This window comes from Nerophis lumbriciformis, linkage group LG25 (genome assembly GCF_033978685.3).
Source record: "Nerophis lumbriciformis linkage group LG25, RoL_Nlum_v2.1, whole genome shotgun sequence".
NCBI classification, from domain to species: Eukaryota; Metazoa; Chordata; class Actinopteri; order Syngnathiformes; family Syngnathidae; genus Nerophis; species Nerophis lumbriciformis.
The window spans coordinates 31,110,145-31,136,802 of NC_084572.2; the positions used below are offsets into that span (position 1 = coordinate 31,110,145).

General features: G+C 39.3%; 1 protein-coding gene across 5 annotated transcripts in view; it reads left to right on the forward strand.

Annotated features, from left to right (window-relative positions):
• The window catches only part of LOC133622034 (uncharacterized), a 29,559-nt gene continuing 2,901 nt past the window's right edge, over window positions 1–26,658 (forward strand). For 2 of the 5 annotated variants that reach the window (XM_061984560.1, XM_061984562.1), the window contains exons 1-10: window positions 1–248; window positions 330–411; window positions 6,303–6,668; window positions 8,006–9,175; window positions 9,247–9,335; window positions 16,416–16,474; window positions 16,538–16,701; window positions 19,050–19,227; window positions 19,291–19,482; window positions 23,878–24,099. In XM_061984560.1, the coding sequence (XP_061840544.1) occupies window positions 369–411; window positions 6,303–6,668; window positions 8,006–9,175; window positions 9,247–9,335; window positions 16,416–16,474; window positions 16,538–16,701; window positions 19,050–19,227; window positions 19,291–19,482; window positions 23,878–24,099 (2,483 nt within the window). In that variant the 5' untranslated portion in view covers window positions 1–248; window positions 330–368. Of the gene's footprint in view, window positions 249–329; window positions 412–6,302; window positions 6,669–8,005; window positions 9,176–9,246; window positions 9,336–16,415; window positions 16,475–16,537; window positions 16,702–19,049; window positions 19,228–19,290; window positions 19,483–23,877; window positions 24,100–26,658 lie in introns of those variants that run through there. The other 3 variants (XM_061984563.1, XM_061984564.1, XM_061984565.1) reach the window with 2 other exon arrangements.

The window sequence follows — 26,658 nt, forward strand, 5'->3', positions numbered from 1 at the left end:
CTGTCTCGTTTCGTCCCTGGATGCTGTCATTTGTCGGCGCCTCCCGCAGCGAAGCCTTCCTGTCTTGCCTTTATTTTATTTTTATCGGCCTGGAAAGCATCTCTCCCGCCGAGACCAGCCTCTCATCCCCCGGCCGTGACGGTGGCCCCTCGCTGGGGAGGGAGGTGGAAGAGCCCGCAGGCAAGGCGAGGCGGTCCTTCCCTGGGTCCACTTTTACGTGGACTGCACACACGTGGATCTCATTTAAGGTGGGGGGGAAATGATGGAGGAGTAAAGTTAGTGAGCTGGGACAGATGATTGTGTGAATACCTGCGTGTCCTTTTTTTCAGGAGACTGCTGGGCACTGAAATGTCTGAAAAGGACTGGAAATGCAGCTCCACGTCTGTCTGTTGCTCCTGGTCGTCACAGCAGGTAGGAACATGGCTCTGATACTGTCTGGATCACCAACATGCATCATGGAATCATGCTTTTTGAGGAAGAAATGCTAAGAATATTTAATTAAGGACTGATACTTTTACCTCAACCTATTTTTCAGTCTGCCTGAACAGCTTCCTGGCTGTAGTTAAAATAACCAGGTATTTTTCAAATGACGTTTAGTATCCATCAAACATATTTGGTGACGTTATGAAAATATTTATTTGGGATTTATTTGTAAGAAAATGTAAAAAAAAAAAAAAAAAAAGTCATTAGATGTTATCTGTTGTGTTGCTGTAGATTTTGTCCAAAGTGTGTAATTTTTTTAACGGCCCCTGGCATAATCGTTAGCGTTCTAACAAGTGTGCTAGATTTTTTTGATCATTTTGCAGGTATACACGCCAGTGTCAAATATTTTGTTATTTGACGAATTATATCTGTTAGCATTAGAGATGTCCGATATTGCCCAACTCTTAATTACCGATTCCGATATCAACCGATACTGATATATACAGTCGTGGAATTAACACATTATTATGCCTGATTTTGTTGTGATGCCCCGCTGGACGCATTAAACAATGTAACAAGGTTTTCCAAAAATAAATCAACTCAAGTTATGGGGGAAAAAATGCCAACATGGCACTGCTATATTTACTATTGAAGTCACAAAGTGCATTATTTTTTTTAACATGCCTCAAAAGAGCAGCTTGGAATTTGGGACATGCTCTCCCTGAGAGAGCATGAGGAGGTTGAGGTGGGGGGGCAGGGAGTAGCGGAGGTGTATATTTTAGCGTCCCGGAAGAGTTAGTGCTGCAAGGGGTTCTGGGTATTTGTTCTGTTGTGTTTATGTTGTGTTACGGTGCGGATGTTCTCCCGAAATGTGTTTGTCATTCTTGTTTGGTGTGGGTTCACAGTGTGGCGCATATTTGTAACAGTGTTAGAGTTGTTTATATGGCCACCCTCAGTGTGATCTGTATGGCTGTTGACCAAGTATGCCTTGCATTCACTTGTGTGTGTGAAAAGCCGTAGATATTATGTGACTTGGCCGGCACGCAAAGGCAGTGACTTTTAGGTTTATTGGGGCTCTGTACTTCTCCCTACGTCCGTGTACACAGCGGCGTTTTAAAAAGTCATAAATGTTACTTTTTGAAACCGATACCGATAATTTCCGATATTACATTTTAAAGCATTTATCGGCCGATAATATCGGCAGTCCGATATTATCGGACATCCCTAGTTAGCATGCTAATGTTAGTAGAGTAGTTTTGTTTTGTTTTAAAGCTAATTTTTGTAGGTATACACATCAGTCATATTTTGGCAGGCTGCATTTTAAACCATTTTTTCAGATACACACCTCCAAAATCATATATTTTGGTACTTGACGAATGTTACAGTTAGCATTTTAGCATGCTAATAATAGCATTATAGATTTACCAGGTGTACACTATCATATATTTTGTTTACAAATGATATATAGTATGCAATCTTTTTTTAAGCCAATTTTCTAGGGGTACACCTCAGGTATATTTTGGTACATTTTGGTACTTGATGCATGTTACAGTTAGCATTTTAGCATGCTATTAGAATTTAGGCTTTTTTGCTAATTTTGCAGGTATACACCCCAGTGTCAAATATTTTGTTATATGACGAATGATATCTGTTAGCATACTAATGTTAGTAGAGTAGTTTTTTGGGTTTTTTTTAAAGCTAATTTTTGTAGGTATACACGTCAGTCATATTTTGATACTTTACGAATGATAACTAGTATGCAAACTTCTTTTTTTTTTAGCTAATTTTGTAGGTATACACCCCAGTGTCAAATATTTTGTTATTTGACGAATGATATCTGTTAGCATGCTAACGTTAGTAGACTAGCTTCTTTTTTTTTATAACTAATTTTGTAGGTATACACATCAGTCATATTTTGGTACTGTACGAATGATAACTAGTATGCAAACTTCTTTTTTTTTTAGCTAATTTTGTAGGTATACACATCAGTCATATTTTGGTACTTTACAAATGATAACTCGTATGCAAACTTCTTTTTTTTTTTTAGCTAATTTTGTAGGTATACGCATCAGTCATATTTTGGTACTTTACGAATGATAACTAGTATGCAAACTTCTTCTTTTTTTAGCTAATTTTGTAGGTATACACCCCAGTGTCAAATATTTTGTTATTTGACGAATGATATCTGTTAGCATGCTAACGTTAGTAGACTAGCTTCTTCTTTTTTTCACAGCTAATTTTGCAGGTATACACATCAGTCGTATTTTGGTACTTTACGAATGATAACTAGTATGCAAACATCTTCTTTTTTTAGCTAATTTTGTAGGTATACACCCCAGTGTCAAATATTTTGTTATTTGACGAATGATATCTGTTAGCATGCTAACGTTAGTAGACTAGCTTCTTCTTTTTTTCACAGCTAATTTTGCAGGTATACACATCAGTCGTATTTTGGTACTTTACGAATGATAACTAGTATGCAAACTTCTTTTTTTTAGCTAATATTGTAGGTATACGCCTCAGTCAGTACTTGATGCACGCAAACCTTAGCAGGCTAGCATTTTAGACAAAATATTCAGGTACAAACTTCCGAGTAATATATTTTGGGACTCGACACATGTTACAGTTAGCATTTTAGCATTCTAATATTGCATGTTAGCTTTTGTTGCTAATTTAGCTTTTTTTTTTTTTAGCTAATTTTGTAGGTATACACATCAGCAGGCTGCATTTTAAACCATTTTTTCAGATACACACCTCAGAATAATATATTTTGGTACTTGACGAATGTTACAGTTAGCATTTTAGCATGCTAATAATAGCATTATAGATTTACCAGGTGTACACCTCACTATCATATATTTTGTTTACAAATGATATATAGTATGCAAGCTTTTTCAAGCCAATGTTCAATGGGTAAACACCTCAGGTATATTTTGGTACTTGATGCATGTTACAGTTATCATTTTAGCATGCTATTAGAATTCTAGCTGTTTTAGCAGGTATACACATCTGTGTCAAAAATGTTTGTTACTTGACGAATGATACCTTACCTTACCTACCGTTAGTAGACTAGCTTTGTTTTTTTTAGCTAATTTTGTAGGTATACACATCAGTCATATTTTGGTGCTTGGTGCATGCTAACATCAGCAGGCTTCATTTTAAACCATTTTTTCAGATACACACCTCAGAGTAGTATATTTTGGTACTTGACGAATGTTACAGTTAGCATTTTAGCATGCTAATAATAGCATTATAGATTTTTTAGCTAATTTACCAGGTGTACACCTCACTGTCATATATTTTGTTTCTTTACCAATTAGCTTCTTTTTTAGGTAATTTTGTAGGTATACGCCTTAATCATATTTTGGTAGTTGATGCATGCTAACGTTAGCAGGCTAGCATTTTAGACAAAATGTTCAGGTACAAACCTCCGAGTAATACATTTTGGCACTTGACACCTGTTACAGTTAGCATTTTAGCATTCTAATAATAGCATGTTAACTTTTGTTGCTAATTTTGCAGGTAAAAACCAAAGTGTCCTAAATTTTACTTGACGAATGATGCATGTTAACATGCTAGCTTTTTTATGCTAATTGTCTAGGGGTACACCTCAGTTATATTTTGGTACTTGATGCATGTTACAGTTAGCATTTTAGCATGCTATTAGAATTCTAGCTTTTTTAGCTATTTTAGCAGATATACACCTCCGTATCAAAAATGTTGTTACTTGACGAATGATGCCTAATTTTAGTATGCTAGCTTTTTTTTTTAAAATAATTTTGTAGGTACACACCTCCAGCCATATTTTGGTACTTTATGCATGCTAACCTTATCAGGCTTGCATTTTAAACAAAATTTTCAGTTACAAACCTCCGAGTAGTACATTTTGGTACTTGACACATGTTACAGTTAGTATTTTAACATTCTAATGATAGCATTTGTGCTAATTTTTGCAGGCATAGAACTCAGCGTCCGATATTGTGTTACTTGACGAATGATACCTGTTAGTATGATAGCTTTTTTTAAAGCAAATTTTGTCGGCATAAACCTTAGTCATATTTTGGTACTTGATGCATGTTACAGTTAGCATTGCAGCATGCTATTAGCATGCTAGCTTTTTAGCTAATTTAGCAGGTATACGCCTCAATGTCAAATATTTTGTTGCTTGACGAATGATACCTAATAGCATACTAATGTTAGTATGCCAGATTGTTGTAGCTATACACCCATTTCATATTTTGGTACTTGATGCATGCTAACGTTATCAGGCTAGCATTTTAAACAAAGTTTTCAAGTAAAAACCTCAGAATAATACAATTTGATACTTGACACATGTGACAGTTAACATTTTAGCATTGTAATAATAGCACGCTAGCTTTTTTGATAATTTTGCAGACATACACCTCAGGGCCAGAAATTGTGTTACTTGACGAATTCTAGTTCTAGGTTCTTTTAAGCTAATTTTGTGGGTATACACGTCAGTCATATTTTAGTACTTGATGCATGTTAACGTTAGCAGGCTACCATTTTAAACAGGTACACACATCAGAGCTATTTTGGTACTTGATGCATGTTACAGTTAGCATTTTAGCATGCTATCATTAGCATTAGCTTTTTTTAGCTAATTTAGCAGGTCTACACCTCAGTGTCATATATTTTGGTATTTCACTAATGCTAACTGTAAGCATGATATTGTTAGCATGCTAGCTTTTTTTTTTTTTTTTAGCTTTTTTTCTCATACTTTTTGTTACTCGTCGCTATCCAGCCCGCTTGCTAACTGTTAGCATTTCAGGTCAGCTTTGGCTCTTCAGCATTCACACGAAATCTCTACCAAAATTGCGTTTTCTAGTTCTTTGGAAAAAAATATTGATATATTGTACTGGTTTTGAAGGTGAAAACTACCAAAATGGCCCCCGTATTCTTTGATTTGTGGCCCTCAGTGGAAAAAGTTTGGGTTAGACGTAGGGCTGCAACAACTAATCGATTAAATTGATTATAAAAATAGTTGGCGATTAATTTAGTCATTGATTCATTGGATCTATGCTATGTGCATTCGCAGAGGCAACTTTTTATTATTTAATTTTTAATTTTTTTATAAACCTTTATTTATAAACTGCAACATTTACAAACAGCGGCGAAACAATAATCAGAATAAGTATGGTGCCAGTATGCTGTTTTTTTTCCAATAAAATACTGGAAAGGATAGAAATGGAGTTTGTCTCTTTTATCCGATTATTAATCGATTAATCGAAGTAATAATCGACAGATTAATCTATTATCAAATTAGTTGTTAGTTGCAGCCCTAGTTAGACGCTACATTTTAGATCGTTCTTGGTGGCAGTCTTTGATTTAAGCCTTAACTTAACTAAGCTTTAACCTACTCAGTGGCCTTGTGGTTAGAGTGTCCGCCCTGAGATCGGTAGGTTGTGAGTTCAAACCCCGGCCGAGTCATAACAAAGACTATAAAAATGGGACACATTACCTCCCTGCTTGGCACTCAGCATCAAGGGTTGGAATTGGGGGTTAAATCACCAAAATGATTCCCGGGCATGGCCACTGCTGCTGCTCACTGCTCCCCTCACCTCCCAGGGGGTGATCAAGGGGATGGGTCAAATGCAGAGGACAAATTTCACCACACCTAGTGTGTGTGTGACAATCATTGGTACTTTAATTGGGGTAGGTTATTTTCTTCCTCTTGTTTATAAATGCACGAACCAGGCAAACATCTTTATGTTCCCACCCTAAACGTATGTTAATTAAATAACAGATGACATTCCTAAAGTGGACTTAAGCGCCTTTCCCCCCCTCATTATCTTTTAAATGAGTGCCTTTTTCAAAACCCACAATCATTTGCGTATTGATTGTTTCCCTCTCCTCAGATACAAGGTTGGCCTCAGGGCAGCATCAATGCGGTGGAAACATCATCTTGGACCAAAGCCCTGAAGGCCACGTCAAGTTCACCGCACCAGAACTTTCCCTCAACGTCTCGCTGACCCAGCAGACTGACAGAACCCCACAGGCGGCCTTTTGCAGGGTGACTCTGGATGTCCCGCCCGGTCGGATGCTTCTCTTAAAGCCCGTGTGGACAGAAGTCGGGGCGAGTGTTTGGCTACGGTGCATGTGGAGAGAGGACGCTCGGGTTCTGGCGAGTGGCAAAACCGTCCAACTTTCCAACTGTGACCACGCCAACCTGACCTGGACAGGAAGTGGACGCTCCTCAGAGGCCCTCCAACTCTTCTATTACGGTAAGAGCAGTGTTGTTAAAGAAGCAATTACTTCCATCTGCTATAACCAAGAAAACTACATTATTGCAATTTCCAAGACAACATACAGCGTTTATAAGTGAAATAACATTACTAGCTTTAAAACAAGGCAAGAAGGATTAAAATAATTCCCTTAGTTATTTCCGGTTATGTCAGCTATTTACTCAACATGTTGCAAGGTGGTTTATCGAGCACAAGAGGATGCACCCTGCTGGAAAGATGTCTGCCAGTCACACCCCATTAGGTTAAAGTCGATGATGCGTTCCAGAGGTGACATACGTTACTCGAAACAAATAGTTCTCACCCGCTTTGTCAAAATGTCCTTTGGTCCCATGGCTTATTCTCGGCCTCAAATTTTAACTTTTTACGGTCAAGGCAAGTGTTGCCTTAAAGTAGGGCTCATATTTTAGAGCACCAAGGCAAACATTATTTTCTTTCGAGGCAGGGGCTCTAAAGCGTGCATATATATATATATATATATATATATATATATATATATATATATATATATATATATATATATATATATATATATATATATATATATGTATATATATATATATATATATATATGTATATATATATATATATATATATATATATATATATATATGTATGTATATATATATATATATATATATATATCATGGCGGATTGCTTCCCGATGTGACGTCACATTGTGACGTCATCGCTCCGAGAGCGAATATTAGAAAGGCGTTTAATTCGCCAAAATTCACCCATTTAGAGTTCGGAAATCGGTTAAAAAAATATATGGTCTTTTTTTCTGCAACATCAAGGTATATATTGACGCTTACATAGGTCTGGTGATAATGTTCCCTTTTAAAGATCTAAAACAATTTGGGAATGTCCGGCGGGCCAGATTGAAAAGCTTAACGGGCCGCATGTGGCCCCCGGGCCTTAATTTGCCAAGGACTGCTCTAGAGATTGAAATGTTTATTTACAAAGTCATAGGTTGTTTTTTTTTAGCACAGCGCCATCTGCTGGGGCACTCTCCTGCCTTCCCCGAGTACAGAAAGGGCCACTGTGTGGGAGTTGTTAGTCAGTAATTGAGTCAGTGTGAGCCACCGCAGCATCACGAGGGTCTAATGCTCCTAATAACATTTGTGTTGGAATTGTTTTCAGTTATTGTGACCTCAGTGGATGATCCAAGCTTGGAAAAGATCGGAGCATCTTCCAGTTGGAAAGTTCTTATCAGCACGTGTGTGTGTGTGCCAGATAGAGGCTTTGTTGTTGTCCTTTCCGCTGTCCTTCATGGTCCCGCCCCTCTCTCTTTCTGCCTTGTCTTCCTGGTCCTCCAGTTCAGGAAGAGCAGTGGAATTCCACAGAGGCGTACTCCAGCCCGCATTCCGAACCAGACCTCGCCGTTCCGTCTCAGGCGGGGTACGGCGACGCGAGAACCACTTCTGACGCGGCGGGCGTGAAGGAGAAGGTCAGAGGTCCCCTCTATGGAGGGTCTGGTCCCAGCAGCGATAGCGGAAGGAGGCTGCTGGGGTCCACCGCGCCCATGACGGGCCTCGCCGTGGCTGGTGGCGCTGATAGGGAAACTCTCCCTCTTCCTGAGGAAGTCACAGACAATGGAGAGGAAACATCTGGCAGCGCTCACACACTCAGTCCTGACGTGCCGGTTCTGACCCAAAACACTGAAACAAGTCCATCTGAAAGCAGCTCCGGGTATGGAACCTACCACCAGTCCACGTTCGCACCTGTCACATCATCCCTCACCAGCAGGGGGAGCAGAATCGCATTATTAACATCACTCGCTGATGACTCAAGCATAGGGAATGCTGATGGTGACCCCGCCTCCTCCGTGGGGTCAACGCCGCCCACTTCCACGGGTACACAATTGCCCAATACCCACGTGACAGAACTGCACTCGCTTGTCCCGTTGTCTCAGCAGAACTTCACCCAGACTGACTCATCCCGTGTCCACAGTGGGACAGACCCGTCTTTCACATCTGACCCGGTTTCACGCTCCACACTGACCCAAATGCCCCAAAATACACACACAGCAACAACAACAACACAAAGAAACATTTACACACACTCCCCAGACGCCACGCAGTGGATGTCGGGTTCTACTTGGACCACTAGAGAGAGCATGACAGCTTCCGGAGACGGTCGGACTCTGGCAGGATCAGAACGTGTTCCCCAGGAGAGGACTGGGACAGCACTCCAAACGAGCACGGACCGCGGCACTACGGCCTTAACACATCAGAACCAGCCGTCAGTGTCCTCTTCCATCCTGGACTACACCACCAGAACACCCACTGCAGGTCCCCCCGACAAGGACTCTCCAATCGAGCCCCAGGTCACAGCAGAAGACGAAAACGTGTCTCCGAGTAGCACAACCTCACAAACACGTCCGAGCCTGGAGATCCGGTCTGCTTCTACACCAAGAACGTTGAGCCCCGCCACCATCCAGCCGCCCAAGGTCTACGTGGTGCCGGACCAGTCCCCCGCCATCCGAGGTGTGTGTGTGTTGTTTGTGCGTGTCGGCGTGCGTACACCCTGGTGACGTTTCACTTCTTTTTCTTATCAGTGGAGTCCATCGAGTTACTGCTGCAGATCATCGTGGAGGAGACCAGCTCAGCTTCGGGTCCTGGCTTGGAGGAGGACACCAGTGCCTGGGTGGGGGACACACAGAAAACCAAAAATATAGAAATATAAACAATATGCCCCACAAAACTCTCCCACTCCACTGCTGTAGGAGATATTCATGCATACACTGCAAAAAGTCAGTGTTCAAAAACAAGAAAAAAAAATTACAAAAATTAGGGGTATTTTATTTGAATTAAGCAAATTCTGGCAATAGAACAAGAAAATTTGGCTTGTCAAGACTTTCCAAAACAAGTAAAATTAGCTAACTTCAATGAACCCAAAAATACCTTAAAATAAGAATATTCTCACTAATAAGTGCACTTTTCTTGGTAGAAAAAAAAGAGACCTTTTTGCTCAATATGTTGAAAAATATTCTTAAATGAAGTAAATGCTAGTGCCATTATCTTGACATAATGATATGCGCTCGGCATTACATTTCTTGAAACCAGCAAACTTATACTAAAACTAATTTATTGTTCTTAATGGAAATTCAACAAGGCAACCGCTTGTTACTCTCGGGGTCTCCTAGCCGCTCAGGCAAATCATATGGTCTAAAAATGCATTTTTCCATCGATAACATGACATCATCACGCCAAGTGCGTGCTCTTTCAGTCAATTAGTGAGCATATATACAGCCCGGCCTCCGACCAAAATTGTGATTTTGAAGAATTTATCTGAATGTGCATGAACTATTTCTGCTCAAAATTGTTAGAAATGTCAAATGTTTAAATATTAACTGTCAGTTTACTGTACTGTGCCAACTGTAGTGAAGTGAATTATATTTATATAGCGCTTTTCTCAAGTGACTCAAAGCGCTTTACATTGTGAAACCCATTATCTAAGTTACCGGTACATTTAAACCAGTGTGGGTGGCACTGGGAGCAGGTGGGTAAAGTGTCTTGCCCAAGGACACAACGGCAGTGACTAGGATGGTGGAAGCAGGGATCGAACCTGCAACCCTGAAGTTGCTGGCACGGCCACTCTACCAACTGAGCTATACCGCCCCATATATATATATATATATATATATATATATATATATATATATATATATATATATATATATATATATATATATATATATATATATATATATATATATATATATATATATATATATATATATATATATATATATATATATATATATGTCTTAATAAGGTTATCCAAAAAATAGTGGGGGGGTAGCCTCAATCATCAGGAGATGTCCTGATGATTGAGGGTACCCCCCCTCATGAAACAGGCCTGTAGAGATGAAATAGTCTTGTGATTTTTTTCCCACACATACATATATTGCGCTCTACTACGGTATCGAGCACTATTTTTTGGATAACCTTATTAAGACATATATATATATATATATATATATATATATATATATATATATATATATATATATATATATATATATATATATATATATATATATATACTGTACTACTATATGAGTACGTAGTTTCTATTGTTTCATTGCAAATAAAACAGCAAAGTCCATTTGGCTGTCATCTGTTTTAATTATGAGACACAATTGTGTCAAAGTCATGATTTTTTTTTTCATGCTTGAAATAAGAAATTATTACTTTAAAAAAGTAGTTTTATACTTGTGAGTGTTGATGACACAGCTTTGCAACAGTTAATATTCTAGTTTCAAGCATGTTTTACTCAATATAAGTCATAAAATCTCAGCTACAAGCTGTAATATCCTACTGAGATTATTTAGAACCAAAACACTTAAAACAAGTAAAACACTCTAACATCAAATCTGCTTAGTGAGAAGAATTATCTTATCAGACAGAAAATAAGCGAATATCACCCTTATTTGAGATATTTAATCTTACCTAGATTTGTGAAGTGAATTACATTTATATAGCGCCTTTCTCTAGTGACTCAAAGCGCTTTACATAGTGAAACCCAATATCTAAGTTACATTTAAACCAGTGTGGGTGGCACTGGGAGCAGGTGGGTAAAGTGTCTTGCCCAAGGACACAACGGCAATAACTAGGATGGCGGAAGCGGGGATCGAACCTGCAACCCTCAAGTTGCTGGCAGGCTGCTCTACTAACCAAGCTATACCACCCCAGATTTCAGTTTTTGGCAGTGTAAAGCGCCATCTGCTGGTTCTGGTGGGTCACTGCACCACTTGGTCCAAATGTAGGCATACTGTCGCAACCAAAGATGACAATACTGTAAATTAAGGATGTGCCTAACAATATCGGCCGATATTTGTGAAAAAGGATACGATCAATCATTGCGGATTTTTGTCTTATAATGTCGATACAAAGGCCAATCCCGTCTGACTGACACTATTTGTTTTTAGTCCCCCCGGCTGACAAGCGGCTAGCAGCAAATGACGTATCTCCATACACAGTGTGGAGCCGCTTCACTAAATCAACGATAATAATCACCGCTATTAGAGCTAATTAATTGACAACTGCATTTACCAGGTAATCATCACTGGAGGACGAGGCTAAACATGTTACACACCCAACACAAGCCAGGACCTTGAAAAAAAACACACCAAGAAATACGTGTTGAGGGAAGCGCCTTACAGCAGATATTAACAGGAAGTTAACAAGTACATTATTCAGAGTAAGATAGAGGATAATATAACGACAACTGTTGCCAGTACACACGTAAGAGGAGCGCGGATCCATCTGTAAATTGGTGACGTCGATACCAAAGGTAGTATCTAGTGATGTCCGATAATGGCTTTTTTGCCGATATCCGATATTCCGATATTGTCCAACTCTTAATTACCGATACCGATATATACAGTCGTGGAATTAACACATTATTATGCCTGATTTGGATAACCAGGTATGGTGAAGATAAGGTCCTTTTTTTTTTAAATAATTAAAATAAAATAAGATAAATAAATTAAAAACATTTTGTTGAATAAAAAAGAAAGTAAAACAATACAAAAACAGTTACATAAAAACTAGTAATGAATGAAAATGAGTAAAATGAACTGTTAAAGGTTAGTACTATTAGTGGACCAGCAGCACGCACAATCATGTGTGCTTACGGACTGTATCCCTTGCAGACTGTATTGATATATATTGATATATAATGTAGGAACCAGAATATTAATAACAGAAAGAAACAACCCTTTTGTGTGAATGAGTGTAAATGGGGGAGGAAGGTTTTTTGGGTTGGTGCAGTAATTGTAAGTGTATCTTGTTTTTTTATGTTGATTTAATAAAAAATAAAAAACGACCGATACCGATAAAAAAAAAAACGATACTGAAAATTTACGATATTACATTTTAACGCATTTATCGGCCGATATCGGACATCTCCAGTAGTATCCGTATATATATAATCGATACAAGAGTAATTAGACATTTTTATTTTCTCAATAATTTGTTGTCGTTTTTGTTAATGTTTACAAACTTAGGGAATTATTCTTTGGACACAAGAGGAATTTGAGGGCCAAAATCTAGTATGTAAATGAATATTACACAGGTGTCAAACCAGATCTGGCCCACGACATAATTTTATCTGGCCCTCAAACACCTGGAAATGTGCCAATAAAGTACTTGATATTTTCTCAGTTAATGTAATTTATTTTTTTCATTTTGACAGAAAAAATATATGTACTGCTTGAAATTGCATGTCTTTTAAACTTTAATAGTATCCAATATTGCAACAAATATTACAGTATAGTATCATACTTTCCAAACATGTTTTTGTCCAAATAAAAATACTTAACTTTACAGCAAACTACCCATCAAATTAATAAAAATGACAATACATTTTACATTGTTCTTTACTGCATATTACTGTAAATTGAAAAACACTGGGCAGCACGGTGCAAGAGGGGTTAGTGCATGTGCCTCACAATACGAAAGTCCTGAGTAGTCCTGAGTTCAATCCCGGGCTCGGGATCTTTCTGTGTGGAGTTTGCATATTCTCCCCGTGACTGCGTGGGTTCCCTCCGGGTACTCCGGCTTCCTCCCACCGCCAAAAACATGCACCTGGGGATAAGTTGATTGGCAACACTAAATTGGCCCTAGTGTGTGAATGTTGTCTGTCTATCTGTGTTGGCCCTGCGATGAGGTGGCGACTTGTCCAGGGTGTACCCCGCCTTCCGCCCGAATGCAGCTGAGATAGGCTCCAGCACCCCCCGTGACCCCAAAAGGGACAAGTGGTAGAAAATGGATGGATGGATGGATGGATGAAAAACACTACTACTGTTTTTGCGTTAAAATTCTGTTGACTGAGCTGCCAGTTTTTGACTGTAAAATCTACGGTTGTTGTTTTTAACGGTGTATTACTGTAAATGGAAAGACGCTACATTTGTTTTTACGGTAGAAAAACTGGCAGCTAAGATGCCAGAATAAAAAAAGAACTTGTACTGTTTTTCCATTAACAATATAATGTTGTAAAAACCAATGTAAATTTAATAGAAAAATTCTGGCAACTAAGCTGCCAGTTTTTTAAGTAAACCCCCACCCCAAAAAACAGTGATACTGTTTTTCCATTTACTGTAAAATGTTGTAAAAACAAAAACAAAACACACCATCCGTCCATCCATCTTCTTCCGCATATCCGAGGTCGGGTCGCGGGGGCAGCAGCCTAAGCAGGGAAGCCCAGACTTCCCTCTCCCCAGCCACTTCGTTCCCAGGCCAGCTGGGAGACATAGTCTTCCCAACGTGTCCTGGGTCTTCCCCGTGGCCTCCTACCGGTCAGACGTGCCCTAAACACCTCCCTAGGGAGGCGTTTGGGTGGCATCCTGACCAGATGCCCGAACCACCTCATCTGGCTCCTCTCGATGTGAAAGAGCAGCGGCTTTACTCTGAGTTCCTCCCGGATGACAGAGCTTCTCACCCTATCTCTAAGGGAGAGACCCGCCACGCGGCGGAGGAAACTCATTTTGGTCGCTTGTACCCGTGATCTTGTCCTTTCGGTCATGACCCAAAGCTCATGACCATAGGTGAGGATGGGAACGTAGATCAACCGGTAAATTGAGAGCTTTGCCTTCCGGCTCAGCTCCTTCTTCACCACAACGGATCGATACAGCGTCCGCATTACGATCCACTCTTACCTCACTCGTGAACAAGACTCCCACACTGCAAAAAGTCAGTGTTCAAAAACAATAAAAAAATTAGGGGTATTTTATTTGAACTAAGCATAATTATCTGCCAATAGAACAAGAAAATTCGGCTTGTCAAGACTTTCCAAAAGAAATAAAATTAGCTCACCTCAATGAACCCAAAAATACCTTAAAATAAGTATATTCTCACTAATAACAAGTGCACTTTTCTTGGTAGAAAAAAAAGAGACCTTTTTGCTCAATATGTTGGAAAATATTCTTAAATTAAGCAAACGCTAGTGCCATTATCTTGACATAATGATATGCGCTTGGCATCATGATTTTTTTTTTCATGCTTGAAGTAAGAAATGATTACTTTAAAAAAGTAGTTTTATACTTGTGAGTGTTGATGACACAGCTTTGCAACAGTTGATATTCTAGTTTCAAGCATGTTTTACTCAATATAGGTCATCAAATCTCAGCAACAAGCTTACTGAGATCATTTAGGACCAAAACCCTTAAAACAAGTAAAACACTCTAACATAAAATCTGCTTAGTGAGAAGAATTATCTTATCAGACAGAAAATAAGCAAATATCACCCTTATTTGAGATATTTAAGCTTACTTAGATTTCAGTTTATGCAGTGCAGGTACTTGAACTCCTCCACTTGGGGCAAGAAAACCACTATATTTTACAGTAAAATTTTGTAAATTTACTTACTGTAAAATGGACAGTCTACTTAAAAAAAAAAAAAAGTATGTATGTATATATATATATATATATATATATATATATATATATATATATATATATATATATATATATATATATATATATATATATAATTAATAATTAATAATGAAATCCAGAGGCAAATTCATACATTGTTGGCTGTTACAAGCAGCCCTCAGATGGCATACTTGCCAACCCTCCCGGACTTTCCGGGAGACTCCCGGAATTCAGCGCCTCTCCCGAAAACCTCCCGGGACAAATTTTCTCCCGAAAATCTCCCGAAATTCATGCGGACCTGAGTGACGTGTCGACAGCCTGTTTTCACGTCCGCTTTCCCACAATATAACAGCGTGCCTGCCCAATCACATTATAACCGTAGAATGATCGAGGGCGAGTTTTTGGTTTCTTATGTGGGTTTATTGTTAGGCAGTTTCATTAACGTCCTCCCAGCGCGGCAACAACACACAACAACAGCAGTCACGTTTTCGTCTACCGTTAAGCAGTTCGTCTGCCGTAAACAGCAATGTTGTGACACTCTTAAACAGAACAATACTGCCATCTACTGTACATGCATATGTGACAATAACATCTACGGCTTTTAGAGAGTGCAGTGCACAACTGCGCACACAACAAGGAGAAGAAGCAGAATGCATCATCAGAGAGGGTGTTCAGCATGGTTAGAAAAATAGTGACAGAGAATAGAACAAGGATGGACAATTCAACCCTTAACTCAACAATGAGTAGATGAGTGTTATGTGTGTGTATATGTGTAAATAAATGAACACTGAAATTCAAGTATTCCTCTTATTTATATATATATGTAAATATATATATATATATATATATATATATATAATAAAATAAATATATATATATATATATATATATATATATATATATATATATATATATATATATATATATAGCTAGAATTCACACTTATTACATGCGATCGGTATTTGTATCGGCCGATCTCACTCATGGGTGACCCTAATCGGGACTGCTCTACTGTGAATGCTCCCTTTTTTGGCCACCTGGGTATTTATGAACAAGTATATTGTGCAGTGCAGCAGAACCAACGTTGTAAAAGTGACTCGGAGAAAACCGCTGAGTCTGCATTAATAGCGCTGACGAGTTTAATTGTGAACAAGAGTGTGACACGTGACTTTGCTACTTAAAATGCAGCTACTGCCATCTTGTGGGTGTTTAAAACTTTTTTATAAAAAATCAGGAGGTTGCCTACAGCCACAGCAGTTCATGTCAATGTTTACTCTCTTGTGCTGGAGTTTGTGTGCCTAATAAGTGTTTATTCAAAAAATGTGTGCTGTCCTCCATGTTCTAGGTAGAGCCCTACCTGCAGAGGGCACCTGGCTTCAGCAGGCTGCAGGGAGTGTGGAGCAGGTGAGGGTTTTTTTTGTGTGTGTTTTTTTTCTGTAGGTGTCATGTGACATGTTATTGTTACAGCGGTCACGCCGTGCAAACCCTGCTGGAGTTCAACACCAGAGGCGCCCTGCAGTGGCTCGCCGCAACGGGACGCTCTTCGCTACTGGAGCAGAGCGGATTGGCTGCGGCCGCTCGCGAGGGGAGGAGCTTCAGGGGGTCCAAGGTGGTCAACATCACGCTCGGAGGTGACAACCTTTTGATTTTTTTATGTAGACTCATTTTATATGCATTGCTTGGTCAGATATCTGAATTGACGATTGTTCAAATGTAATGAAGAGGAAATGAAGTATCAGACACTTGATTAGGTACAGCAGCTACTGATATTTAATGCAAATATGTACTGTTAACACTGTCAAAGAGGTATGCATCTAACAATATGACTAATAATCATGTTTTTTTTTGTTTGTTTTTCTACATTAAAGCACCGATATACAAACCCCGTTTCCATATGAGTTGGGAAATTGTGTTAGATGTAAATATAAACGGAATACAATGATTTGCAAATCCTTTTCAACCCATATTTAGTTGAATATGCTACAAAGACAACATATTTGATGTTCAAACTCATAAACTTTTTTTTTTTTTTTGCAAATAATAATTAACTTAGAATTTCATGGCTGCAACACGTGCCAAAGTAGTTGGGAAAGGTCATGTTCACCACTGTGTTACATCACCTTTTCTTTTAACAACAATCAATAAACGATTGGGAACTGAGGAAACTAATTGTTGAAGCTTTGAAAGTGGAATTCTTTCCCATTCTTGTTTTATGTAGAGCTTCAGTCGTTCAACAGTCCGGGGTCTTCGCTGTCGTATTTTACGCTTCATAATGCGCCACACATTTTCGATGGGAGACAGGTCTGGACTGCAGGCGGGACCAGGAAAGTACCCGCACTCTTTTTTTTACGAAGCCACGCTGTTGTAACACGTGCTGAATGTGGCTTGGCATTGTCTTGCTGAAATAAGCAGGGGTGTCCATGAAAAAGACGGCGCTTAGATGGCAGCATATGTTGTTCCAAAAGCTGTATGTACCTTTCAGCATTAATGGTGCCTTCACAGATGTGTAAGTTACCCATGCCTTGGGCACTAATACACCCCCATACCATCACAGATGCTGGCTTTTGAACTTTGCGTCGATAACAGTCCGGATGATATGATGTCAAATATTTCCAAAAACAATTTGAAATGTGGACTCGTCAGACCACAGAACACTTTTCCACTTTGTATCAGTCCATCTTAGATGATCTCGGGCCCAGAGAAGCCGGCGGCGTTTCTGGATGTTGTTGATAAATGACTTTCGCTTTGCATAGTAGAGCTTTAACTTGAACTTCCAGATGTAGCGACCAACTGTATTTAGTGACAGTGGTATTCTGAAGTGTTCCTGAGCCCAAGTGGTGATATCCTTTAGAGATTGATGTCGGTTTTTGATACAGTGCCGTCTGAGGGATGGAAGGTCACGGTCATTCAATGTTTCCGGCCATGCCGCTTACTTGGAGTGATTTCTCCAGATTCTCTGAACCTTTTGATGATATTATGGACCGTAGATGTTGAAATCCCTAAATTTCTTGCAGTTTCACTTTGAGAAACGTTGTTCTTAAACCGTTTGACTATTTGCTCACGCAGTTGTGGACAAAGGGGTGTACCTCGCCCCATCCTTTCTTGTGAAAGACTGAGCATTTTTTTTGGGAAGCTGTTTTTATACCCAATCATGGCATCCACCTGTTCCCAATTAGCCTGCACACCTGTGGGATGTTCCAAATAAGTGTTTGATGAGCATTCCTCAACTTTATCAGTATTTATTGCCACCTTTCCCAACTTCTTTGTCACGTGTTGCTGGCATCAAATTCTAAAATTAATGATTATATGCACAAAAAAAAATGTTTATCAGTTTGAACATCAAATATGTTGTCTTTGTAGCATATTCAACTGAATATGGGTTGAAAATGATTTGCAAATCATTGTATTCTGTTTATACTACTCAGTGGCCTAGTGGTTAGAGTGTCCGCCCTGAGATCGGTAGGTTGTGAGTTCAAACCCCGGCCGAGTCATAACAAAGACTATAAAAATGGGACCCATTACCTCCCTGCTTGGCACTCAGCATCAAGGGTTGGAACTGGGGGTTAAATCACCAAAAATGATTCCCGGGCGCGGCCACCGCTGCTGCCCTATGCTCCCCTCACCTCCCAGGGGGTGATCAAGGGTGATGGGTCAAATGCAGAGAATTATTTCGCCACAGCTAGTGTGTGTGTGACAATCATTGGTACTTTAACTTAACTTTAACTTTTATTTACATCTAACACAATTTCCCAACTCATATGGAAACGGGGTTTGTAAGATTGAACGTTTAATCAAACAGTTTTTTATTGATGCCAATTACGTGTCCATCGATATATGTATTGATATTGTTTTATCGCCCAGTTCTACAGTACAGCAAGTCTTCCTGGTATGCAACCACAATAATAACCAGTTTTATGCATTGCAGTGGTTTCTTTTGTATTGTTATATATTGCAAGTTGTAGATTGTGTGTACACGCAGGTGTGCAGGCGGACGTCTGTGATTGGCTACTTCAGTGTCCAGCGGGCTTTCGGTGTGCGTCTCCGCCCACTTCCTCCAACTTCAGCTGCCCCTCCTCCTGCCACTTTGACTTCTGCCACCATCACGGCATCTGCACGCACCACCCGGGACAACTTCCTGTGTGTCGGTACGAGCGCAGGTACACGCCCCCTCAAATCACGCCGAACGTGTCCCTTCACACGTCCGCTCGTGCGTACTTCAGCTGCCTGGTCGGCGAGGACTTCTGGTTCATGGGCTCCAGGTGCGACGTGAGGATGACGCGGGCGCGCCTCGTCGGAACGTGTCTGGCCATCCTGCTGGTGGCGGTGGCGTTCATCTGCGCTCTGGCCTTCGCGGCCGTGAGACGCTACCGAGTCGCTCTGATCCAGGCCAAGGTGGACCAGACCAGGAGCAGGTACTGATGATTTTGTTAGTGTCGCAGTTTTAAAATTTCCCCAGCAGAGGGTGCTACATTACTGGAGCACATTCATTAAAGGTGGAGCTGGCAGCTTGAAGGTTTCTTTTTGTAGTTTTTAGGGCTCTAATGATAAATCGATTAATTTGATTCGAAAGAAGTCTTTATTTCTGTTCTAATGTTTTGATTAATGAGGCAACTAATACAAATGTATCAAATCCAGACCGCATGGAGCAGGGGTGTCAAACTCATTTTCATTGAGGGCCACATCGCAGTAACGGCTGCTTTCAGAGGGCCGCTTTTTAAAAATTAATTTACATTATGCATGCGGGTAATAACCTGTGATTAATCATGATTAATCGAAATGCATATGCATTTGATTATTAGATTTTTTTTTATGTACCGTATTTTCCGCACCATAAGGCGCCCTGGGTTAAAAGCCGCGCCTTCAATGAACGGCATATTTCAAAACTTTGTCCACCTATAAGCCGCCCGGTGTTGTAAGCCGCATCTAACTGCGCTAAAGGAATGTCAAAAAAACAGTCAGATAGGTCAGTCAAACTTTAATAATATATTAAAAACCAGCGTTCTAACAACTCTGTTCACTCCCAAAATGTACGCAAATGTGCAATCACAAACATACGTATATCAACATGGACAGAGCTGCGTGAAAAAAGCCACCCGGCCTCTTCGCGTAAACTTAAACTTACCTTAACCACTCGCTCATCCTTTCTTCATCCATCCCTTCGAGTTAGCTTTTATGATGACGCCGGCTGGAAAGGTCTCTTTTGGCAAGGTCTTCCTTTTGAATATCACCATGGGTGGAAGTTTCTGGCCATTAGCATGGCAAGCTAGAACCACAGTGAAGGATGACTTCTCATTCCCTGTGGTGCGAATATTCACTGTACGTGCTCCCGTTGTATCCACAGTGCGGTTCACAGGAATATCAGTTGCTGTGAAATAGTAATCCGTGTGCGGATGGAGAGATTGCGTCTTTTCATGAACCGGATCCCTGACGCTTAGTAGGGGCCATTTTGTGGTCTTTACAGATGTAAACACACAAAGGAAATGAAACGTACGGTATATCCGCGCGCTTTTTCTTCTTCTACGCGGGCGGGTGGTTGCTTACAGTAGAAGAAGAAGCGCTTCCTGTTCTATGGGGGCGGGTGCTTACCTTGGCGGTTGCTTGCGTAGAAGAAGAAGCGCTTCCTGTTCTACCGGGAAAAAAGATGGCGGCTGTTTACCGAAGTTGCGAGATCGAAACTTTATGAAAATGAATCGTAATATTAATCCATATATAAAGCGCACCGGGTTAAAAGCCGCACTGTCAGCTTTTGAGTAAATTTGTGGTTTTTAGGTGCGGCTAATAGTGCGGAAAATACGGTATAACTTGCTTTAAAATCATAAATAAAGGTGACAAGCAGATATTTAACTATTTGTTTTTATCTCACAAAAATAGTTTTGCAATACAGCATATAATAATATTTAACTATTTGTTTTTATCTCACAAAAATAGTTTTGCAATACAGCATATAATAGTATAATTGGCATACGGTAGTCAGATAATATTAAAGTTTAAAATATGCATTTTTACTGTCAAAATTGAAAGAACAAATGCATTTAGTAAAAAAAAATTAAATAAGTATTTTATTGAAACCCATTTTTTCCAGGCTTTCGCAGGCCACATAGAATGATGTGGCGGGCCAGAGCTGGCCCCCAGGCCTTAAGTTTGGCACCTGTGGCATGGAGGGTTAGGAACTTTAAATGCGCAAATGTAGTTTTTGCAATAGTGTGTGCTCTGCTCTGTTTGGCGGCAAACAGCAGACAGTTTTTTAAATGTTTTATTTGTTTTAAACTAATGCACACATTTTAAAGGGGAATTTGCTTATCATTCCTGCTCAGTGGCCTTGTGGCTAGAGTGTCCGCCCCGAGATCGGTAAGTCGTGAGTCATACCAAAGACTATAAAAATGGGACCCATTACCTCCCTGCTTGACACTCAGCATCAAGGGTTGCATGTCAGCAGACTGGGGTAGATCCTTAAGTATCGTTATCACTGGAGGACAACGTTACACGTTGAGAGAAAGCCAGGAGCAGACATGATGGTAGCTAAGCTGACCGCTAAGCTCGCATGAAAGAACAGAAGAAATGAGTGCTTTAGTAAAGTTTAAGAAGTGTAGATGGAAGTAAGCAGATGTTACCAGGAAATGATTATGTAGATTAATTATAGTTCGAGAGAGGATAATATAACAACAATACGTACGTACTAGAGATGTCCAATAATAATAATATCGGAAATTATCTGTATCGTTTTTTTTATTATCGGTATCGTTTTTTGGTTGTTTTTTTTTATTAAATCAACATAGAAAACACAAGATACACTTACAATTAGTGCACCAACTCAAAAAACCTTCCTCCCCCATTTACACTCATTCACACAAAAGGGTTGTTTCTTTCTGTTATTAATATTCTGGTTCCTACATTATATATCAATATATATTAATACAGTCTGCAAGGGATACAGTCCGTAAGCACACATGATTGTGCGTGCTGCTGGTCCACTAATAGTACTAACCTTTAACAGTTCATTTTACTCATTTTCATTCATTACTAGTTTCTATGTAACTGTTTTTATATTGTTTTACTTTCTTTTATTCAAGAAAATGTTTTTAATTTATTTATCTTCCATCCATCCATCCATCCACCTTCTTCCGCTTATCTGAGGTCGGGTCGCGGGGGCAGCAGCCTAAGCAGGGAAGCCCAGACTTCCCTCTCCCCAGCCACTTCGTCCAGCTCCTCCCGGGGGATCCCGAGGCGTTCCCAGGCCAGCTGGGAGACATAGTCTTCCCAACGTGTCCTGAGTCTTCCCCGTGGCCTCCTACCGGTTGGACGTGCCCTAAACACCTCCTTAGGGAGGCGTTCGGGTGGCATCCTGACCAGATGCCCGAACCACCTCATCTGGCTTCTCTCCATGTGGAGGAGCAGCGGCTTTACTTTGAGCTCCCCCCGGATGACAGAGCTTCTCACCCTATCTCTAAGGGAGAGACCCGCCACCCGGCGGAGGAAACTCATTTCGGCCGCTTGTACCCGTGATCTTGTCCTTTCGGTCATGACCCAAAGCTCATGACCATAGGTGAGGATGGGAACGTAGATCGCCCGGTAAATTGAGAGCTTTGCCTTCCGGCTCAGCTCCTTCTTCACCACAACGGATCGATACAGCGTCCGCATTACTGAAGACGCCGCACCGATCCGCCTGTCGATCTCACCATCCACTCTTCCCTCACTCGTATACAAGACTCCGAGGTACTTGAACTCCTCCACTTGGGGCAAGGTCTCCTCCCCAACCCGGAGATGGGAACCATGGACTCGGACTTGGTTCTCGCCCTTATTATTTATCTTATTTTATTTTGTTAATTTTTTTTTAAAGTACCTTATCTTCACCATACCTGATTGTCCAAATTAGGAATAATAATGTGTTAATTCCACGACTGTATATATCGGTTGATATCGGTATCGGTTGATATCGGTATCGGTAATTAAAGAGTTGGACAATATCGGAATATCGGATATCGGCAAAAAGCCATTATCGGACATCCCTAGTACGTACGATACGTAAGAGGAGAGCGGAATGATCCATAAATTGGTGTTGTCGATACTAAGGGTAGTATCGGTATATGATTGATACTAGCGTGATCAGATCGATTATTTCATTTCCTCAAAATAATTGCATTCATGTTTACAAACTCAGGGAATAATTCCCTGGAGACAGGAGGACTTTGAGAGCAAAAACCAGAGGATTTAGATGAGTACTTGTAGTTTTTGCTTTTGTGTAGTTATTGTGTACTTTTGACTTTGTTTTGCTCCAACAATTGTATGTAATAAAGTAGAATAAGGAAAATCCGCCCTGAGATGTGTAGGCCGAGTCATACCAAAGACTATACAAATGGGAGCCGTTGCCTTCCTGCTTGACACTCAGTATCAAGGGTTGGAATTGGGGGTTAAATCACCAAAGATTATTCCCGGGCACGGCCACTGTTACTGCTCACTGCTCCCCTCACCTCCCAGGGGGTGATCAAGGGTGATGGGTCAAATGAGGAGACTCATTTCGCCACACCTAGTGTGTGTGTGACAATCATTGGTACTTTAACTGTTTTATCTTTATATTGTTCAACTGTCAATATCACCATAAATACATTGTAAAATGTACATGTAATTGGTATCGGCCGATATCACTCATGGATGATCAGTATCGGAATCTGCAGCATGAAACCTTGAAGGGAACATTGATGCACAATATTGGCCAAATTATATATTTAGTTGGATAATAAAGTAGGTTGTAGAAAAGTGCAGCATGAAAATCAAGTTGTTTACTAAATGGCGTGTTATTTACTCACCAGCTACCGCAGGTTCAACCACTTTGACGAGCTCTCAGCTCGATTCTGGCAGCGCTCCACGGCGGGCTCGGCCGACTCCATGGACAACCCTGCGTTCACGCGCTCCGACGAGCTGCTGCACCTGCGGGCCCTGGACCGGCCCTGCTGTTACCATGACGACACGCTGTCGCTGGCCTCCACCTGCACCAGCCACGCCACGCGCCTCAACACCATCTACCCCAACAGGCGAGTACAGCACCACCAACATATTCATAGAATGTACGGAAAAGTCAAGACACTCAAGCACTTACTGTCGAATGTAGTGTTCCTTACATTACATTACACTACATTACATTACACTACATTACACTACATTACATTACACTACATTACACTAGATTACATTACACTAGATTACATTACAGTACAGTACATTACATTACAGTACACTACACTACATTACATTACACTACATTACACTACATTACATTACACTACATTACATTACACTACACTACATTACACTAGATTACATTACACTAGATTACATTACAGTACAGTACATTACATTACAGTACACTACATTACATTACACTAGATTACATTACACTGTATTACATTACATTACATTACACTACATTACACGACATTACATTACATTACATTGCATTACACTACATTACATTACACTACACAACAGTACATTACACTACAGTACATTACACTACATTACAGTACATTACACTACATTACATTACACTAGATTACATTACACTGTATTACATTACATTACACTACACTACATTACATTACACTAGATTACATTACACTACATTACATTACACTAGACTACATTACATTACACTACACTACATTACACTGTATTACATTGCATTACACAACATTACATTACATTATACTAGAGTACATTACACTACATTACATTACACTACACTACACTACATTACATTACACTACATTACACTACACTACATTACATTACACTACATTGCATTACATTACACTACATTACATTACACTACACTACACTAGAGTACATTACATTACACTGTATTACATTACATTACATTACATTATACTAGAGTACATTACACTACATTACATTACACTACATTATACTAGAGTACATTACACTACATTACATTACACTACATTATACTAGAGTACATTACACTACATTACATTACACTAGATTACATTACACTACATTACATTACACTTCATTACATTACACTACATTACATTGCATTACATTACACTACACTACAGTACATTACATTACACTACATCACATTATATCAGGCCTGCATCTATTCCTTCTACTAGGTAAGAGCTTCGACGTATATTCTGTCGCTTCCAATAATCATTTAATTAGTGTAACTTATAACAATTTATTAAATACGGACCACACAAAAGAAGGTAAAACAAGTTAAATAGAAAGTAAAATAAGGTCAAAGGTTGACAGAAGGTCAATAGATGGCAAAGTAAGGTAAAAACGTTAAATAGAAGGTAAAAGAAGGTAGTTAGAAAGTAAATAAAAGGTAAAAGAAAGAAAACTAAGTTACATAAAAAGTAAAAGATGGTAAAAGAAGGTAAAGAGTAAATCGAAGGTATATACAAGGTAAAAGATGGGAAATAGGTTTATAGAAGGTAAATAAAAGGTAAGAAGGGTAAAAAAGGTATAAGAAGGTAAACAGATGATAAAAGGAGGTTAAAGGTAAATAGAAGGTAAATAATGGGTAAAAGAAGGAAAATCAAATGTAAAAGAAGGTAAAAAAAATACTTTTAAAATGTCAAATAAATTAAAAAAGATAAATAGGATCTAAAAGAAGATAAATAGAAAGTATATATAAGGTAAAATAAGGTAAAGAGGGGAAAAGGGCAAAATAAGTAAATGGGAGATTTAAAAAAAAGATAAATGAAGGTAAATAGAAGATAAAAGGTTAAATAGAAGGCAGAAAGGTAAAAGAAGGTAAATAGAAAGCAAATAAGTTAAATTGAGGTAAATCAAAGGTCAAATGAGGTAAAAAGTAAATAGAAGGTAAAATAGTTAAGTAAATAGAATAATGTAAATAGAAGTTAAAGAAGGTAAAAAATGGTAAAACTAAGTAAAAACAGGGTCAAATAAGCTCAAATAAAAACATAGAAATCTAAAATAAGATAAAAACAAGGTAAATAGAAACTAAAAGATTAATAGAAGGGGAAAGACGGTAAATGGAAGATAAATAATAGGTAAAAGATGGTAAATAGGTAAATATAAGGTAAAACACGGTAAATAGAAGGTAAATAAAAGGTAAAAGACGGTAAATACAAGGTAAATAAAAAGAAAAGACAGTAAATAGAAGGTAAATAAAAGGTTTCTCATTATCGTCCCATTGGGTTGAGTTTTTCCTTGCCCTGATGTGGGATCTGAGCCGAGGATGTCCTTGTGGCTTGTGCAGCCCTTTGAGACACTCCGGATTTAGGGCATTGATTGATTGAAGGTAAATAAAAGGTAAAAGACGGTAAATACAAGGTAAATACAAGGTAAATAAAAGGCAAAAGACGGTAAGTAAAAGGTAAAGAAAAGGTAAAAGACTGTAAACGGAAGGTAAATACAAGGTAAAACATGGTAAAAAGAAGGTAAATAAAAGGTAAAAGACGGTAAATAAAAGGTAAAGAAAAAGTAAAAGACGGTAAATAAAGCATGAAGAAAAGGTAAATATAAGGTAAATACAAAGTAAAAGATGGTAAATACAAGGGAAATAAAAGGTAAAATACGGTAAATAGAAGGGAAATAAAATG